At 46.5% G+C, this 20,704-nt stretch overlaps 1 protein-coding gene across 4 annotated transcripts in view; it reads right to left on the bottom strand.

Annotated features, from left to right (window-relative positions):
* The window catches only part of FAM117A (family with sequence similarity 117 member A), a 78,875-nt gene that overhangs the window by 38,648 nt on the left and 19,523 nt on the right, over positions 1-20,704 (bottom strand). The window contains exon 1 of one of the 4 annotated variants that reach the window (XM_004041436.3): positions 14,977-15,227. The exons of 2 other annotated variants lie outside the window; for them this stretch is intronic. In XM_004041436.3, coding sequence (XP_004041484.2) covers positions 14,977-15,172 — 196 coding nt within the window. In that variant the 5' untranslated portion in view covers positions 15,173-15,227. Of the gene's footprint in view, positions 1-14,976; positions 15,228-20,704 lie in introns of those variants that run through there. One more of the 4 variants, XM_055387683.2, reaches the window with a different exon arrangement.

Genomic DNA, 20,704 nt, shown 5'->3' with positions numbered 1-20,704 from the left:
CCTCTAGCTCTGTCTGCTTAGCAATGATTACCAGATCCACCCCTCCTTGGGCCCTGTGGTTAATGAAAGGTTTTCACTGACTAAAAATGAGCCATCTCTTTGTGCATGAAGTTGTAACTCCTGACCTACTTGATACAATGTGCTGCACTGAACCACGCAACCTGCTCACTCACAAGGCGGTGGGTACAACCAATCGACTGGTACGTAGCAGAGGAAAGCTCTCTGGCCTAGGCGTATACCAGGCATCACTTTGTAAACCAAACCCACTCCTTTTTCCCTCAGATCTCGACTATATATATATGAGGTAATAGTCCCCCATGGCTCTGGCGCAGCAGGGCCTTCCATTTTCATGTATTTTAAGAAATGAAGGCCGGGCGCAGTGGCTCACACCTGTAATCCCAGCACTTTGGGAGGCCAAGGTGGGTGGATCACAAGGTCAGGAGATCGAGACCATCCTGGCCAACATGGTGAAACCCCATCTCTACTAAAATACACAAAAAATTAGCCAGGCATGGTGGCACGCGCCTGTAGTCCCAGCTACTCGAGAGGCTGAGGCAGAAGAATCGCCTGAATCTGGGAGGCAGAAGTTGCAGTGAGCCGAGATCGCGCCACTGTACTCTAGCCTGGTGACAGAGCAAGACTCCGTCTCAAAAAAAAAAAAAAAAAAAGAAATGGAGAGAGTTGAGGGCAGAACACAGTGAGAGTGTTTCTTAGTCTAAGGAAGCACTTTCTCTAGAAAGTTCCTGGCCATCCTGAATATGCTCAGTGTGCTTCAGCATATAGATAGCTGCAACCCTGCTGACTCCACTGCTGGGTCAATGTGAGGCGTGGACTGGGCTGGGACACACAGCAGTGGGCACCCAATCAGCTCTCAGAATCTGATGCCAACCTGGTCCAGCTAGAGTAGTAAGGACCAGCTATGGTCTCCTAAGAGGTGGCCTACTATAATGGTCAATACCTGGGATCACATCCTGCTTCCACCCCAATGTGCTATGTGAACTCAGACTGATTACTTAACTTCTCTGGGTGTCAGTTGTTCCATCTGTTAAATGGGGAGAGTAAGATATGTTATCAGGATGTAGAAGAAAATTTCCATTCCAGAGAACTCCTAGTGCAGTCAAATTAGTCTCACATATATCCATGTGTTAAGTATCTTCTTTGGAAATAACTTCAAATTTATAGATGCAAGAATAAGAACAGTACATAGAACACTCATATAATCTTTACACAGATTCGCCTATTAACAGCTGCCCCATTTGCTTTACTGTTTGCTTTCTTCACATGCACTTTTTCTTACACATGCTCAAACACGCCCACATGTCCACACGCAAGACACACACTCACATGCAGACACACACACACACACTTTCCACACACACACTTTCCTTCATTGAGTTTCCTTGTATGCTGTTCTATTTGAAAAGAACAGGGAACTACTGGAGGAGGGGAGGATCAAGATGAAGAGAAAGCGAAGGAGGCATGCTATTTGGTCATGATGGTTCCACAGCTCTGTTCCTTTTTCTTTGCCAACAATGCAAACAGCAAGCACTCAGGTGTTCCTGCTTTAGAGATGAGCTATTACTGGCCGGGCATGGTGGCTCACGCCTGTAATCCCAGCACTTTGGGAGGCCAAGGCAGGCGGATCACCTGAGGTCAGGAGTTCAAGACCAGCCTGGCCAACATAGTGAAACCCCATCTCTACTAAAAATACAAAAATTAGCCCAGCATGGTGGCAGGCACCTGTAATTCAGCTACTTGGCAGGCTGAGGCAGGAGCATCACTTGAACCCAGGAGGCAGAGGTTGCAGTGAGCCAAGATTGTGCCACTGCACTCCAGCCTGGGCAACAAGAGCAAAACTCCATCTCAAAAAAAGATGAGCTATTACACGAACAGGTACCAGAAAAAGTGCTTGGTATATAAGATTATTAGTTACTACTTTTTTAAAAACAACAAACCCCACAAAAAACAACAAAGCATTTATATGAACCATGAAAACAGCTTTATCATACAGAAGCATTTTTGCAATATTTGTTGTAATGGGATTTTACCTTGTGAAGTTGGGAAATAACTAGGAAAGAAAGGTTTCGGCTGGGTACGATGGTGCACGCCTATAATCCCAGCACTTTGGGGGGCCGAGGCAGGCAGATCACCTGAGGTCAGGAGTTTAAAACCAGCATGGCCAACATGGCGAAACCCTGTCTCTACTAAAAACACAAAAATTAGCCTGGTGTGGTGGTGTGTGCCTGTAATCCCAGCTACTTGGGAGGCTGAGGCAGCAGAATCGCTTGAACCCAGGAGGCGGAAGTTGCAGTGAGGTGAGACCATGCCATTGCACTCAGCCTGGGCAACAAGAGCAAACTCTGTCTCCAAAAAAAAAAAAAAAAAAAAGCTGGGCGCGCTGGCTCACACCTGTAATCCCAACACTTTGGGAGGCCCAGGCAGGTGGATCACGAGGTCAAGAGATCAAGACCATCCTGGTCAACATGGTGAAACCCCATTTCTACTAAGAAATACAAAAATTAGCTGGGCATGGTGGCATGCGCCTGTGGTCCCAGCTACTCAGGAGGCTGAGGCAGGAGAATCGCTTGAACCAGGGAGGCGGAGGTTGCAGTGAGACGAGATTGCACCACTGTACTCCAGCCTGGCAACAGAGCGAGACTCGGTCTCAAAAATAAATAAATAAATAAATAAACAAGAAAGAAAGGTTTCACACAGCATATGGTTATTAGAATATTAAAGACTTCTGGGCCATGCACAGTGGCTCACGTCTGTAATCCCAGCACTTGGGGAGGCTGAGGTGGGCAGATCACAAGGTCAGGAGTTTGAGACCAGCCTGGCCAATAATGGTGAAACCCTGTCTCTACTAAAAATACAAAAAAAGTAGCCGGCATGGTGGCGGGTGTCTGTAATCCCAGCTACTCAGGAGGCTGAGGCAGGAGAATTGCTTGAACCCGGGAGATGGAGGTTGCAGTGAGCCAAGATTGCACCACTACACTCCAGTCTGGGCAACAGAGAGAGACTCCATCTCAAAAAAAAAAAAAAAAAAAAAAAGACTTCTAGGCCAGATGCAATGGCTCACGCCAGCAATCCCAGCACTTTGGGAGGCTGAGGCAGGAGGATCACTTGAGCCCAGGAGTTTGAGACCAGCCTGAGCAACATAGTGAGATCCCATCTCTATTAAAAAAAAAAAAAATTCTATACAGAGTATGCTTTGGAGGTAAGAGTGGCTTATAATCTACTTGGGAGGGTTAGATAACCTCCAAGAAGTCAATTCTCCATGATACGTAGTCCCTAGATGGAGCTTTCTCCCAGAGTTCAAGGCCTTGCTATTTCCCTTACTGGGCACATGCCTGTCTCGGAAGAGCACTATCATACATTACAATGACTCCACTTTCAGTTAACCTAAAGCTAGGAGAGGGAGACATGCTCAGACAGATCCCGTGCCCCCCAGGCTTCTTTCCCACTAGAAGTAGGGGGATGGTTACACCAGGGGTCCCTTACAGACAGGACTAAGCTATTATGGCACAATGCCACTTGCATCTACCCCCACCCCTGCTATAGGAACGCATCACCCACATGTATTCCCAGGTGCTTTTCTGGGTTTCACATCATCACACATAACAAACCTTTTCCTGTAAGATCCATCTTCGCATGTCTCCCTAACATGGCCTTGCCCCAAGCTCAGTAACCATGACCACCCCACAGAGGCAGAAAAATCTGGTCTGCCTCCTATGTCCTATCTGTCCCTGGTTAGCTACTCATTCTACATGGAAATGGCATATCTCAAACCAGCTGGAAACACTCAAAAGCCGCCACCATATCACACACATAATAATGTATTAATAGTAACCATCATCTTCCAACTACTCACACCAAGTGAGTATTTATGGTGTGGATAGTCACCTTGGGGTGCTAAAGGAAGAAACGGACTTCTTTGCAGCCCAGTTTCCAATTCTTTTTTTTTTTTTTTTTTGAGACAGAGTCTCACTATGTCACCCAGGCTGGAGGGCAGTGGCGCAGTCTTGGCTCACTGCAACCTTCGCCTCTGGACTCAAGCGATTCCCCTACCTTAGCCTTCCGAGTAGGTGTGACTAGAGGAAGGTGTCACCACACCCTGCTAATTTTTGTAGTTTTAGTAGAGATGGGGTTTCACCATGTTGGCCAGGCTAGTCTCAAACTCCTGACCTCAAGTGATCTGCCTACCTCGGCCTCCCAAAGTGCTGGGATTACAGGTGTGAGCCACCACACCCGGCCCCAATTCTCTTTTGCTTAGCTTAACAAATGAATCTTTGCTCCTGGAATACAGGTATATAAACAGAGAAGAAACAAATGCTGGAGGTGTGCTGGGCAGGTGGCAGTGGATGCCAGCCTGAGACAAAATTCACAACGGACTTTTTCTGCATACGTGGGAAATGCCCTTTGCCTAATTAAGCAAAAGGGGTTTATTAGTCATTTGGTGTTGGACAAGAACTTCCTTTCTGGGCCTCAGTTTCCTTATCTGCAAAAACAATGAAATGCCACCTGCACCTGCAGGACTGTTGTGAAGATGCATGAAAACATTTGAGAGTTCCCATCAGAAGCACCACAGAGCTAAACAAATGGAACATATTGTCAAAACTAATGAAGGCCAGGCACGGTGGCTCATGCCTGTAATCCCAGCACTTTGGGAGGCTGGGGCGGTTGGACCACCTGAGGTCAGGAGTTCGAGACCAGCCTGACCAACATGGTGAAACCCCGTTTCTATCACAAATAAAAAAATTAGCTACTTAGGAGGCTGAGGCAGGAGAATCACTTGAACCTGGGAGGTGGAGGTTGCAGTCAGCAGAGATTGCGCCACTGCACTCCAGCCTGGGTAACAGAGTAAGACTCTGTCTCAAAAACAAACAAACAAACAAACAAACAAACAAAAAACCTAATGCTATCTATATTCTCCATTTCCCTGAAAAATACAGGTGAATTTTTGGGCCTCTTAGAGTTGAGATTCAGAGACTTTCTTTCTACAGAAGCAACTGTTTTTGTCTTCCTCTGTGAACACGGAACTACTCCAGATTCCAATAAGAAAGAGTCCAGATGCTGCTCTCAGCATTAAGATGTGCACACCCCCCATGGATGTGGTTCACATAGCCCTTCTCTCCCCAGTTGCTAAATCCAGACTATGTCATATTGTGAAAGCCCTCTGGCTGCATCCCCTCTATCATGCCAAATGCTATCCACTCCCACCCCAACCCCACCCCTGGCTTATGTCATATCTGATGGGCAGGAGTTAAGAAGACAATCCCCAAACAGGGGCTGTGTGGCAAGTTTTCCACCAGCCTGCAGCTGTGGGGCAGGGAGTGCACGTGTTATCAGGAGTGGTTTTCCCAAAGCCACGTGGGCGACCAGACATGCACAGAGCACAGCAAACTCTTTTTTTTTTTTTTTCGAGATGGAGTCTCACTCTGTCACCCAGGCTGGCATGTAGTGGCGCCATCTCGGCACACTGCAAGCTCTGTCTCTCGGGTTCACGCCATTCTCCTGCCTCAGCCTCCCGAGTAGCTGGGACTACAGGAGCCCACCACCACGCCCGGCTAATTTTTTGTATTTTTAGTAGAGACAGGGTTTCACTGTGTTAGCCATGATGGTCTCGATCTCCTGACGTCATGATCCACCCGCCTCAGCCTCCCAAAGTGCTAGGATTACAGGCGTGAGCCACCGTGCCTGGCCAAGCACAGCAAACTCTTAAAGGGAAGGGAGTGTGGGGTAGAGAGGAGAAGGAGGGGAGGGAAGAGGGGGTAAGAGAAGCTGCCTATGCTCCCAATCACATTTTCACTCTGTTCATACTTACACCCAGCTGGGCAAGTTAAAAAAGCCGTTTTCGGCCAGGCGCAGTGGCTCACACCTGTAATCCCAGCCCTTTGGGAGGCCGAGGCGGGTGGATTACCTGAGGTCGGGAGTTCGAGACCAGCCTGACCAACATGCAGAAACCCCATCTCTACTAAAAATACAAAAATAGCTGGGCATGGTGGTACATGCCTGTAATCCCAGCTACTCGAGAGGCTGAGGCAGGAGAATCGCTTGAACCCGGGAGGTGGAGGTTGTGGTGAGCCGAGATCGCACCATTGCACTCCAGCCTGGGCAACAAAAGTGAAACTCCGTCTCAAAAAAAAAAAAGCCATTTTCACTAAGCCACCAGACACATGGTTGGCAGCCTTCAAGGCAAGGAACACAGACTCTGTGGACAACAGTGTAAGTGTCCAGGGCCTGCGAAGTGGTAACAAGCATCTCTTTCTTGCACTTCCCTATCTGGTGGTTGGTGGGAGAAGAAATAGCAGTGCCTGCTATCACAGGATGGTGGCTGGCTTGGGAGAGGGGTGCTTTCAGCCTGATCACACCTCTGAAGCCATCCTAGGGCCAACAGATAATTCTCCTCCTTGGCCTAGAAAAGCCACTGATCCAGATTTTGTTTTCCTCCATCTTCTTGCTACACAGAACACTACTAGGAAGTTGGCAAAAATCTACCTGGAGTGAAAAGACAGTTAGCATTCATCTTGGTCTCCTTGGCCTCTCACCATATCCACTTCAAAGCCTAAAGCCAGGCAGTCTGGCTTTTTAACAAAATCATAACAAAATCCTACACATTGGCTGTTTCCATGGATCGACCTGGTAACTGCCCAAGCTCACCCTCTAGCTATAAGTGTGTTGGGAAAAGAACCTACAGGCCTAGCAATGACATCTATGGAAATGCCACGTCTTTGCCACCAACTGGGCTTCAAGCCCAATGACCAGGATGAATAGGAGACCAGTGATTTAGAGAAAGAGAGAATACTAACACTTCAGGGGGTTTTGCCTTGTAAGTAACTGAAGAGAGGTATTATAGAGGGGGAACAGTATGTGGGGACCAGAAGTGGGAAAGACCATTCTGAGTGAGCCTGGGGGAGGTGTGGCTTACTCTCCCCACTCTGCTGCCTTCCCAGCAACTCAATCCAACAAGTATTTATTGAGCATGACACTCCCCATCTGCCCTGGCCCTCCCTCTGCAAAAACACTCAAATCTGTTCAAGCTGCAGGGTGAGTTCCATTGCACTTGAACTTGAAACGTGAGGTGCCTACTCTTAAAAAGGCAGGCACACAATTTCCAGTATACGGCAGAACGGACTCAAGAGGTTTGAGAAAAATAAGGAATATAGCTGACTAGACAAGGCGAAACAATGTCACTTTTGAAAGGGAAAGGAAAGGAGGGAGTAAAAACTTAATTTAACCTTAGGGAGAATAATATATTGACACTTTTTTTTTTAAAGCCTATTCAAAACATCCCAGTAGTTTTCTCTAATTAACCTCACCAAACACTGAGTATTTCTTCATTCTTTGCCTCCTCCAGCTTGAATTTATATTTTATTCACTTATGGATGTGTTAGCAATCTACTTTTAGAGTTGCACATTAATCCTTCCTTTGACCTTTGAGGAGGTAATACCTTGGTGCTCTCCTGCATGTCTTCATTTAGGATCAGATAATCAGAGACTCAAGTGGCAGAGCTGGGGGTGAACTAGGCTGCCCCCTAACAAACATGGCTTCCCTGGAAAAGTCATCCTTCATTTACAAGATAGAGAGTTCAGAGTCAGAAAGGAGGCACCCCGTGGATGGCTTGAGCCCAGGATGCTATAGTGAGCTATGATGGCATTACTGGATTCCAACCTGGGTGACGAAGCAAGACCCCGTCTCTCAAAAAAAAAAAAGAGAGACAAAGGCCAGGCGTGGTGGTTGACACCTGTAATCGCAGCACTTTGGGAGGCCAAGGCAGGGGGATCACTTGAGGTCAGGAGTTCGAGACCAGACTGGCCAACATGGTAAAACCCCATCTCTACTAAAAATACAGCAATTATCTGGGCGTGGTGGCACACTTGTGTAGTCCCAGCTATTTGCGAGGCTGAGGCAGGAGAATTGCTTGAACCCAGAGAGGTGGAGGTTTCAGTGAGCTGAGATTGCACCACTGCACTCCAGCTTGAGCTATAGAATGAGACTCTGCCTCAAAAAAAAAAAAAAAAAAAAAAGAGAGAGAGAGAGAGGAGGCACCCCAAACCTACAGCTTTGTTCTGTCAAATACCATCCATCCTCTAAGAAGCCACATTCAGACAGTCTCTGAGAGAAAACTCCTCAACCCTTGAGTACAGGCCAGCTGCTTCAGAGCAACCAAAACCCTCCGAGTCTTCCCAGGCCTCCCCCAGCCTCCACCCCTTTTACTGGGGAGCTGGGAGCTCAAACTGCTAATGTGTAGGCAGAGCTGAGCTAAAGGCACTCCATCTGTCCCCCACCCCCCCAGCAACTCTCGGGGGCTCCTGAGCAAATCCACAAACCTGTATGCCTGAGCAGGGCAGGGTGAATGTCTGTACATGGCCTGGACTTCAGTTCCACGTCCCCCAGGGCCTGGACTTGAAGTTTTTCTATTATGAAATACTTTGATAGCATTCTTTTAAGTTCATTAAAGCCACCCTTGATTAGCTGCAGTGCTCCCACACAGTAAGGGTCGATCGAGGCATATGTGGGCCTGAGGGGAAGCATTTAAATGACTGCAAGGCTTGGCATTCAGCTTTGTAGTGACCCTGAGGGGAAAGCACAGTGCCAGGCAGAGTTTTCCAAACCAGGAGGTTTGGTGGGGACCACAAGCTGAGCCCGAACACTAGCAGCCAGCTGTTACGAGAACCTCCCACCATCCAGCTGTTGCCAACAACGGCCCCTTCATGAGCTCCACACGACTGGAGAAAACGGGGGCACAGATAACTTAGAAATTTCAAATATCATCCACAACTCTTCCCTTTCTGAGATCAGGATTTGTTTTTGACCTAATAATGTGAGTAGATTTGGCCAATGTTTGGTTAATTCATACCCTGCAAACCAAATAATGGAGCCCTCTGTGAAGATTGAACCTAGACGAAGGGTGGAAACTGACCAGATTTCCCACCCATCCTTTCTTTGCGTCCACTCTTCCCTGTTCCCACTTCTGTGACAAAGAAGGGTAACATGCATCTCAAAGGATGGCAGAGCTTACTAACCCAAGAAGAGACTGTCCACTCTCACTAACTCGCTCTCTGGTGAGCATCTACCTTTGCTCTGAACTGGGAGCAACACCCAAAGTTTTCCTTTCCACTGCTTTAAAAGGGCTCCAGGGCCAGGTGTGGTGGCTCACGCCTGTAATCCCAGCACTTTGGGTGGCCAAGGCAGGTGGATCACCTGAGGTCAGATGTTGGAGACCAGCCTGGCCAACATGGTGAAACCCCCGTCTCTAATAAAAATACAAAAAAATTAGCTGGGCATGGTGGTGCGTGCCTGTAATCCCAGCTACTTGGGAAGCTGAGGCAGGAGAAGCGCTTGAATCTGAAGGTGGAGGTTGCCGTGAGCCGAGATCATGCCATTGCACTCCAGCCTGGGTGACAGAGTGAGAGTCCGTCTCCAAAAAATAAATAGGCCGGGTGCGGTGGCTCACGCCTGTAATCCCAGCACTTTGGGAGGCTGAGGCGGGTGGATCACAAGGTCAGGAGTTTGAGACCAGCCTGGCCAATATGGTGAAACCCCGTCTCTACTAAAAATATAAAAATTAGCCGGGTATGGTGGTGGGCACCTGTGGTCCCAGCTACTTGGGAGGCTGAGGCAGGAGAACTGCTTGAACCTGGGAGGCGGAGGTTGCAGTGAGCCGAGATCGTGCCATTGCACTCCATCCTGGGTGACAGAGCGAGACTGTCTCAAAAATAATAATAAATAAATAAATAAAATAAAAGGGCTCCAAACTGTCTGTGGAGTAAGGGTAAGCCCAGGCAGGTCTAGTCAGAACACTTGAGCTAGAGTCAAACGTGATAGTGTCAGTAAGAACTCCATAACCAGACCTGCCCCTCAGAACATGCCACACCTAAAAGTCTGAATCCTTTAGCAGGAAGGCTCTATGTGAGTCATCTAAGAATCTGGAGGAAGATGCTCTAACAGTTCTTCTAAGATCAAGGAATAGTGTGGCCCTGATGCCCATCACACCATTCAAAATAAACTGAATTCAGCAGAAAATACAGGCATAGTGTTCTCTTGGCTATTAAAGCCCACCAACCACTGTGGTAACACCCAAATTAGCACCATCACTATGAAAGTTTTGCATTACTGCTTCCAACTTTCTAAAGATCTATCTATGTCTAGAATGTGAGAGAACAATGGCCTCTTGCCATCACAGCCCACTGTTGTTCTCACCCCTCTGACACTGACCTCAAATGGTTTAAGATCTCTTAGCTCTATGTTATATAAGTGAGACCTTCTCGTATTATATAATCCTTTGCTATCCAAAATACCGAAGAACACATGGACTCACACTCCTTTGGGTACCAAAGAGATAAAGCAGTTAAGCAGCTAGTCCCCAAATTCAAGGATGTCATCACTGGTGATAACATTTAAGAGCCAGATGCTTCAGCAGTGCATTTTGCTGACCATGTATGTGCCTGGTGCTGGCAAAGCTGTCAAAAGCAACAGTTAGCAGTGTTGGGCTAGGAAGTGTCTGGTGTTTTAATGCTTCCCAAACAGAAGCTGCCTCAATCACAGGTTTTAGAAGGGGAATTGTAGCTCTTAAAGGGTTTTAACTGCACCCGCAGGCCTCATTATAGCAAGATGATGCCTTGGCATAGAAAGGTTGGAAATCTCTTCTAATCTCCAGGCTGTTTCTGGCACCAGTAGCCACATGGACCAGTTTGCTGAGGGCTTTCTCTTAGGGTCTCTAATATGCAACCTCCTTTTTATGGTTCCAGACCTATCTAAACACCTATCCCCCAATAAATAAGTTTTCAAAGCATTGCAAAGAAAGGAGTTTAACAATTTAATAATATAAGCACTGCAGCCTCGTATTCACGAAACAGCCATCCTGGGGAACCTAATCGACATTTGATATAAATTACCCTTCTTATATCCCCATGGGGAAGCCAATATTTTAGGGCAACCATGACTACTGCCAGCTCTCCATAATCTGTTCACAAAAATAAAAGGTAATGAGAAAAATTCAAAACAGGAGATAAGCCTAAAGTAATTTCCATCTGATTTTGAAATGTGTTCACCGCAGTTGTGGGTTGTCAGGTTGGGGGAAATGGGTTAAGAGAGGAGAGGGGGCAAATTTGCCTAACAGTTAAGCTTTTATGTAAATTCAAATTAGCTTATGTCTACTGAACACATCACCTGACAATGGTGGGGGTGGAGAGGCTGGATTCACACATGATGATGTTCTACAAAGATTGAGAACTGACTGGAAGCAGGTGACCTTCTTTTCTTTTGCCTTAAAATATGAGTGGGACTACAGGCTTGTTCGTTTTCTTTACCCCCTTAGAATTTTCTGAGGTTTATATTACACACATTTGAAACTGATCTTTATATAGGAAAAACAGGTACACTGTTTGAGACAAGAGTTGGCAAACTTTTCTGTAAAGTGACATATAGTAAATATTTTAGGCTTTGTGGGCCCTACAGTCTTTATCACAACTCTTCACTCCACCACGGACAGCACAAAAGCAGCCCTAGACAATATTTAAATGAAGCAGTGTGGCTGGTTCCAATAAAACTTTATTTACAAAAATAGGCCCAGGGCCAGATATGGCCTGTAGACCATAACTGCCAATCCCTGGTTAAAGAAGGTTCTGGTGGTCAGAGGAGGTTCCAAGGCAGCATTTAGCTTCCCTAGCACCCAGCTGGTCCCAGTGGGGCTGGTCCACTGGAGAAATAATTTGCAAAGCTAGATGAAACATTATCTTCATTTTAGGGACATACAGACAGACACGCTAAACAAGATAGGTAAGACTGGAACCCAGAACAATTCACCTCCTAGTCCTATTTTGTCCTTCATCATGGTCCTGGAAGAGTATAAAAGTCAGCAGCCTCTAACTGACATTAAGACACAAAAGAGAATTTAATTTAAGGGAGAATTGCAGTGAGAAGTTTATCTTAGGTTTCTATTACCCAATAATGGCTCTTAGCTTTTTTAGTTATCTTTCATTTTTCTCTCCACTCTCTTCAGCCTTCCTCACTCCTAGCCCAGGTTCATAAAAATGAAGCCATTCCTCATTTTACGAAGACATACCTTATGGATGAATGGTTGCAGAAGGCAAATCCTGCTCTTTACACCATAACCCTTTTCACAAGGTCTAATATATCTTGTCAAGAACACAGCAGGATGTGTGGTGGGGAGATAACTGCACAGCCCTGAGTATTACATCACTTTGAGATGGGCAAGAGAAACAGTGACGACACTTAATTGTTCCTGAAGCCCAGTCACAGCTCACATGCCTTTTTAAACAGCTGGGTTTCAGAGCTCTGTTTAGAAAGTTCATTTTAAAAGATGGGGGAATAAAAATGCAAGAGGAGGCCCTGAAATTCTGAAACCTGCAGTACTGGTTTCAGATCAATCTGGGTTTGCTCTTTGAAGCCTGAAAAGGCAATGGGCTCTGGCCAACAGTGCTCTCACCTTGGCAAGCAGAGGGAATAATAATATAAGCAGCAGCAAACACTTTTATAGCACTTCTCATGTGCCAGGCACGTTTTAAGCACTTTCTATCTATTAACTCATTTAATTCTTATGATATAGATATTATTATCCACAGATGAGGAAACTAAGACACAGAAAGAACTTCCTCAAAGCCACACAACTAGTAAATGGCAGAACCTGGATTTAAAACCCAGGCATTCCAGCTCCCAGTGCCAATCTCTTAAAGGTTTATGACTACAAGTGGTTTCCTTTTATCCCATATACTCTACTGTCCTAGAAAAAACCACCTCTGGTGCTTTCCAAGGCCAAGGAATGGAAATAATGTGAACACGTATGTGGGCTGAAGTTAACATATAAAAGCCCTGATGTGCCTCCAAAACAGAGGCCAGGTACATTCCCCTAATGCCTGGCCACAAAGAAGGCCACATGCTCTGGCTACTTTCTTCTCCTATTTTTTCCCCTCTCCTGCCATACTGAAAATCTACAGATAATCCCCCCAACTACCAACTAGGCGAATGCCTTATTAACACTTCTAGGATATTAATAGGTGGACAAATTATTGATCAGACCAATCTATAAGCAAGAGTCCACCCAACTTGCCTTAAATCACCTGACAAATTATGCAGAGCTCTAGCTTCCAACATTTCTACCAGTATCCCAGGGCCTCTGGCTCTATAAAAGGAGCAGGCCATGTAATGAACCCAGACATCCAAACCTACGTTCTTCCCCCTTCCACAGCATCCACCAGCAACTGTCCTTTTAATATTAGTTCTATAATAGACGCAAAATAACTGATCTTAAAATGATTGCTAATCAGTTTCCAGCTATATACAGGTAGGCTTTCTGTTGTTTTCCACTAAAAGTGACTAAGGTTCTGGTTCTTGTTCTACCAACTTCCCGGGGTTTCAAGGAAGCCCAAACAAAACCAACAGGTTTGTAGTCTTGTGGTTTGCTTTATAACTCATGATAGGCATGAGTTAGTCTGGGCATTGCCTTACTCTACACCACCGGATTCTAAACATACTTTTACTACTTGGTCACCATCTTGCTACCAGATTTGACCAAGTTTCTGCATCCCAAGATGTGATGCTAACATATACAGTGAAAAGTCCAGAAAGACTTGGGGGCTTTCTATCTCAGAGATCCTCTTAAGCCCATTCCTACCTAGCAAGGAGTAGCCCTGTAGTAGCTACTACTACTGTAATAGCCCTGCAGAAGCAGGAAAGAGATGTGCAGTAACTAGGCTTGGTAATCATCAGAAGCTCAAGAGACTCTGGTTTAGAGAATGTCATTAACCGTTAAGACGGCAGGAATCATGATTTTTGTACATTTGGTAGAGGCTCCAGCTTTGGAAGTGTGCAATGATCTTTTCACATCTGGTGTGAATCAAATGCAAGCCTCACTTTCAACTTATTGCCAACCTCCTCATGCAAGTAGGTTCCTTTTCCCCTTCCTAAGTACTTGCATTTGTGGGATCCTCACAGATTTGAGTATCAAAGCAAGGTTAAGTTTGCTTCTCCCTAGTTTCCCCACAGCCACCACATCAAGCTGTTATTAAGAACCCATTTCAGTGCTGTTCAGAAAGTGGGGTACTTGCCACCATGCACTTGACTGTAGCCCTCACCCCACTGCCACGTTGGCTGCAATGCCCCGGACAAAACAGCCTTGGTGGGTAGAGGGGTGGAGGGAGTAGAAAGAAAGGTAGGGGGCAAAACTGCCCAGGTCTCCCCCCGCTACACACACACACACACACACACACACACACATACACACACGCTCGTACACAAACGATGGTTGGAATGAGACAGCCATATTAAGCAGGTCAAGAATCTGGGAACGTACAACTTCTGGGACACAGGGAGAAGAATGCAGGGAGCGTGGCATTTGCACCACGGTAAAAGCCGTTAAACTTAGTCCAACGGGCTGAGATGAAATCAGTTCCAGGAGGTGGCATAAAGGGAAGCGCACGTGAAGTGGTGGAGAATGGAACTCCAGCGCAGTTGAGAGGGATGCTGGGGCCAAACTCAAGCTGGAGAAGTAACACACGGCTGCACGGGGCTCTACTCCATGCCCCTCCCCCTCCCCGTGCAGTAGTCCAGCGCCCACCGACTCCTGCTCCCAGCGCCAGCCATCCGCACGGGGCGCCCCCACCACGCGCCACTCCTCCTCACGCCTCGCTCCCACCCCCTGCATCTTCCACTCACCCCACACGACACCTCTGCCCACTTTTCGGTTACGCTCCCAAAGCCAGCCTCCATCTGCCCGGTCCCTCCCCTCACCTCCGGGACCCGACTCCCCGCACACTCCGTCCCAGCGGTGCTCCCCACGTTTCACGGCTCCTCGCTCTTGCTCCCTCCGCCCTCATAGACTCTGAACGCCCCCTTTCTCTTCCCTCGCCCCCATCCACTTTCCCCTCACACTTCTCCCTGTCCGCCTCCCGCGGTCACGCGCCCCCCCTCCCCCAATGGCTCCTCCCACGGCACCCGCTCCAGGCCCGGCTCACCTGCACGGCCACCCCCGTCCCGGCGCTGGTGCGGCTGCTGCAGCTGGAAGGGGATCGTGGCCCTGAGCGGCTGCAGCCCAGCCCGGGGGGAGCCGGCGGGGGCTGGCGGAGAGCAGCCCCGCCGGAGCCCCCCGGCCCCTCCGCGCCCCGGCCCCCAGGCACCTCCGCCTCTGCCGCCCGCTGCGGCCCCCGCCATGGCTCTCCCGGCTGCCTGCCTCAGCCCCACTGTGAGACTCACACAGGCCCCCAACCCCCGAGGCCGCTGCTTATCTGCTGTACGGGGCGGGGACCGGCCCCCTCATCCTAGAGCTGTCATTGGACTGCGGAAACCCAGACCTTCCACCCCAGCCAATCCACAGCTTAGCCTTCCCTTTCCCGAGGATGATTGGCCGATGTGCCTAGCGATCCAAGCCAAGACCCCACCCTCACACCGCCCCCTTCGGTTTTCCAACATCCCAGGGGCTGCTGATTGGCCTGTACAGAAGAGGGCTGGTTCTCCAGCGCCACCAATGAGAAGGCGCAGAATAGGGGAGCGTCACACCCAGTCCCAGGTAGTATGCAAATATAATGTCACGTGACGTCAGGCTGAGCTGGAGAGTGGGGGCGGCGCTGGGTGTAGGTTGGAATCAAACACTAGTGAAATAATTTTTGAGGGCGGGAGTAGGGAGCAGTGGCAAACTTTACACAGTTGAGTCCCTGAATCACAGAGAAAGCGATACCTTCAAAAAGTATTACATTTAATTTAACCTAAAAAACATTAGTTTTAAATCCTTATAGGATCTCAGTGCTACTTACAAGCTCCAAACTAAGATCCTACAAATTAATGCAAGGTTTGCATATCATTTGCATGTGATTTGCATTATATTTCTGTATTTAATGGCGACCTTGCCTCGTGTGACACTCACATCTGTCTTTCTCCACGTTTCCAAGTCCCTACTTGGTGTTGATCCAACCTTAAAAAAACAATTGCTAGCCTGTAAATTAAATTGGGACTCTGAAAAGAAGCAGGGAATTTCCCTTCAGAGTCGTCCACTCCAAGTCTAGCTCAGCAGAGTGAAAGGAACAAAGCGACTGAAAAACTTGCCCAAGTTTGCACCGCGACTCCGTTAACAAATCCTGGTCTTCCGAGATCAATGCTCTCTGACTTACAAGTCAGAATGAGACTGGAAGGTCCCCAAAGAGAATGCATGCAGTTGTGAAAAGCACATGATATAATAATATAAAGGGATTTGGGAAAGAAAATAACATTTAAGATACTATTAAAAAGTATTATGCTTCAAAAGAAAAAATATTACTCTTGGTATTTGTTAACCATTTTGTTCTACATATGGAAAAAGCAAAAGTCAATCAACCCTGGATTGTCTGTGATTGGGGACCATTCAAATAATTGAATAATTCCCTCCAGATTTATATTTAGCTGTGAATTCTATTTTTGATCTTGCTACAGATTTTTCTTTCTATTTCTGTTTTTGCCCAGTTTAATGTTAAAAAGAAGATATTCCCTGAAGCCATACTAACTAATCAGAGAAAAAGAGGTAATCTGGGAGCCTGCTGTGAGGCAAAGAGAAGTCATTCTGGGATTAAATATTGAAAGTATATAATACCCAAAGTGGAAATTCAAGAGTGGGTTGAATATTAAAATTAGCCTACATACACTGAATGAATTGAGAAAATGGAACATACCGAAGAAAGGTTTTCTTTGCAAAGAGTGTACTCTTGCAGTTTTGAAGGATTTACTTCAAGATCTGACATTTGAACTGTTTTTTTAATTGATTGAAGAAATGCTGTACTACTTTTCCATGAAGAGGACAATCTAATCAAAGACAGAGAAGAATAAACAAAAATTGATGAACTGATTAAAAACTCAGTCTTTATAAGATTAATTAACTCAGTTGAAAAAAGATATCTTGCATTTATATTGTTCATCAATTTCAAGTAGTTCAAAGTCTTCATGTACTTTTAAGAAATCCTCATGACAATCTGGAAAAGGAAAAACATGGATTCTTACCATGTTACAAGTAGTGAAACTGAAGTCCAAAGAAGTGAGTCCTTTTGATTCCTAGCTCAGATCTCTAACACATCATATTGAACCACCCTGCCTCACATCTTCATTAATAAAATCAGTAATGGTAGCAACGAATATTCATTGAATTCCTTTCTCCATGCTAGGTACATGTTAAGTACCATGCATGCTTTATCTTATTTATTGCTCAAGACCACACTTGTGAAATGGGTATTATTTCCTCTTCATTGAGACTTCAGGGAGAAATACAGTAACATGCCCAAGATTACCCAGGTAGCCCGACTCCAGAGATGAGCTCCTGATCTCTATGAGTGTAAAATTTTCTTAAGAACACAGGATTACTGTTTACATCTTACATAAAGGGTCTCCAAAGATGCAAATCTGATTAAGATGTTAAAATTAACATCTGTCTAGTGTTTTATAGCTTTCACATACATTATCTCATTTAATTATCACAATAGGCATGTAAGGCAGAAAATGTAGATATTATTGTCCTCATTCTTCAGGAGGTTAAGTCCTACAGAGGCTAGGTGACTTGCCCAAGATCATCTTAGTAAATGGCAGACCTAGGACTTACATCCTTGGTCTTTTGACTCCAGATTCAATGCTTTCCCAACCAACACTCAACTTCTAGACCATTGGTCCTGCCTGAGAGGCAAAAGGTAGACTAGTTGGTCTTTTGAAAGCTTTTCTTGTCTGACAACTTATACTATGTTAGGACCCCTCAACATGTAAATTCTCAATCTTAGGAGATGATGAGTGGTTTTTATCGGCTGAGCCAGACAATGTGTGTTTAGAAGTAAAGCCCTAGGATGAGGATCTTGAAACACTTTGGGTAAGTGGCTTCCTCTCTCTGTGCCAGAATCATCCCTGCTCCATCAACCTCACAGACTTGTTCTAAAAATAAGGCGACACATTATTGTACAGATGCTTTCTTCCCTCAGAGAGAGGAGTAATGTGCATGGTTCCATGGATACTGTGTTTAAACTTTATTCCAAAGCCAAGGTACCAGAAATTAAGAACCTGGACGGTAGAAAAAGAGGCAGTGGAGGTGGTATAGCTGAAGAAATGGATCTTCTGAGTCCAGAAAGTCATGGTCTTTCCTGATAAGTTGCTGGCAAGACACTAAAGTTGATCCTAGCTGGAGGAGTGAGAAGGGAGGCATGCATAGGACAATTTGGTCCTCTCCTTACTAGGTATCATGTCCAACCAGCTGTCTCTTATTCTCTTCTCTATCACTGATAGCTTCTCCTGGCATGGGCATGATGGGAGGATAAGGACTACATCTGAAGATTAATCCGTCTGCTTCCTCCAATGAAGGAAGCCTTGGCTTTGGGGAGGCTGTGCGCTGCTAAGGGGAGATGACTTGCATTCATTACAAAGCATCTAACTTGCAACAAAACCTTTGCCACTGCCCTTACTATCATGCTTATCAACATCATCGCCATTAATTAATTAGCTCATCACAAATTTATTGAAATGAACACTATGTGCCAGACACTGAGCTAGGCACTGAACTCTGAATGACAATAATGTTCAGAGACATTGTCCCTATGCTGAAGTTCACAAGCCAGCAGGCCTTGAAGCCTGTATGCAGAAGTGGCCCTGGGCTAGATGCTATTTCATTTGGGATACATGACCTGGTTCCTGCTTTCAGAGACTTTGGGTCAGAGGATGACATTCAAAAACATCAAAAGTAGAGGACTGGCCAGGTGTGGTGGCTCACGCCTGTAATCCCAGCACTTTGGGAGGCCGAGGTGGGTGGATCACCAGGTTAGGAGTTCAAGACCAGCCTGGCCAAGATGGTGAAATCCTGTCTCTGCTAAAAATACAAAAAATTAGCCGGGCATGGTGGCAGGCGCCTATAATCCCAGCTACTCGGGAGGCTGAGGCAGAGAATTGCTTGAACCCAGGAGGCGGAGGCTGCAGTGAACCAAGATTGCACCACTGCGCTCCAGCCTGGGCGACGGAGCAAGACTGTCTAAAAAAAAAAAAAAAAAGTAGAGGATTATAGATACTAAGTGTATCAATAATTTTTTTTAATCTATAAGAGACTTATTTGCTTTATGGGTTTCCAACAGCAAATGCTGAGGCCCTTGACTGCAGCATGCTCTTGGGATGTCCACAGCTAAATGTCAGAAATAAATGAGAATTGGCATTATTTTTCCTACAGGTGTAAGTCGGAGATATAGCCATTCCCCAAGCAGTCCCTATGAGGTTTCAAGTCTTAAAAGCTGCAAGGGTCTAAGAGATTACCAAGGGCAAAAGGCTGTGGGGACTTCTGGCAGATCAGAGGATCAGCAGGGAAGCCTTACCCTGCTGGCTACTGAATCAAGAGGAACTTTCCACTCCTGAAGGACCTCGCTGGGCCTACATCCAGGGCACCTTGAATTCCACCCTGTGCCTGCATTTATGCCACAGGAACCAACAAGAATGGGAGTTTCAAATCACCATTTTTACCCTTCAAAATATGACACCCAGTAGCAATTATTCAGCGGACTAGAGAAGTCTTGGTATTCCTTGGTACCTGGAAGACGGTCTCTGAACTTCCTAGTAAATTCTAAGTGCTTACGTCTTTGCTCCCCCCTCCAAGTTCCAAAATAATAAAACAGAAAATAAGATGACGCAGATACACTGTGTCTCTTTCCGACCTACCTCCTTTACTCAGCCTCTGTCTGAAATGTCAGGACTGGCTCCTCAGGGAACAAGATCCTGAGGAAATGGGGTCAGAACTGAAGGAGCAAAGCAGCCTGAGAGGGATTGGGAAGGAGGGTTGAGGGAATGAATGAGGTTATGGGAACAGAGTAGGGAGGGGGGTCCTAGCCCTCAGCATCTCTTCCCACTCTGGTGCCTCCCTCTCCCTGCGTCCCTTCCCTCTTACTCTCAGGGTAGCCAGATGGCCTGGATTTTGACCTTCAGTACTTTCTCTGACTCATTTTGTCCCTTGCTGTGGCCCACCACATGCTGTCTTCTTTCTTAGTTCTCTCACTTGTTCCTTCTTCATTCAGATTGGCTGACATTCACCCCTTCAGTCTCCTTTTGCTCTCAGTGGCCATCTACTTTCCTTGCTAAATGGCAGCCCTTTTAAAATGAAGATTCTTGGCTGGGTGTGGTGGCTCATGCCTGTAATCCCAGCACTTTGGGAGGCTGAGGCGGGCAGATCACTTGAGATCAGGAGTTCAAGACCGCCCTGGCCAACATGGTGAAACCCCGTCTCTACTAAAATACAAAAATTAGCTGGCCATGGTGGCATGCGCCTGTAGTCCCAGCTGCTTGGGAGGCTGAGGTAGAAGAATCCCTTGAACCCGGGAGGCGGAGGCTGCAGTAAGCCGAGATCGTGCCACTGCACTCCAGCCTGGGTGACAGAATAAGACTCCGTCTCAAAAATAAATAAATAAATAAAATAAAATAAAATGAAGATTCTCATCCTTGACAACATATGATATGGTGGAAGTTTTCAAACAGGTAAAGGGTAAACGTAGGATCAGAGACATTAAAACTTTAGAATAGGCCGGGCGAGGTGGCTCACGCCTGTAATCCTAACACTTTGGGAGGCCGAAGCAGGTGGATCACGAGGTCAGGAGATCGAGACCATCTTGGCTAACATGGTGAAACCCCATCTCTACTAAAAATACAAAAAAAATTAGCCGGGCATGGTGGCGGGCGCCTGTAGTCCCAGCTACTCTACTCGGGAGGCTGAGGCAG

Source organism: Gorilla gorilla, chromosome 4, assembly GCF_029281585.2.
Source record: "Gorilla gorilla gorilla isolate KB3781 chromosome 4, NHGRI_mGorGor1-v2.1_pri, whole genome shotgun sequence".
Classification (NCBI taxonomy): Eukaryota; Metazoa; Chordata; class Mammalia; order Primates; family Hominidae; genus Gorilla; species Gorilla gorilla.
The sequence above is the reverse complement of the archived record's forward strand: the minus strand, read 5'-3'. Positions and strand labels throughout refer to the sequence as shown.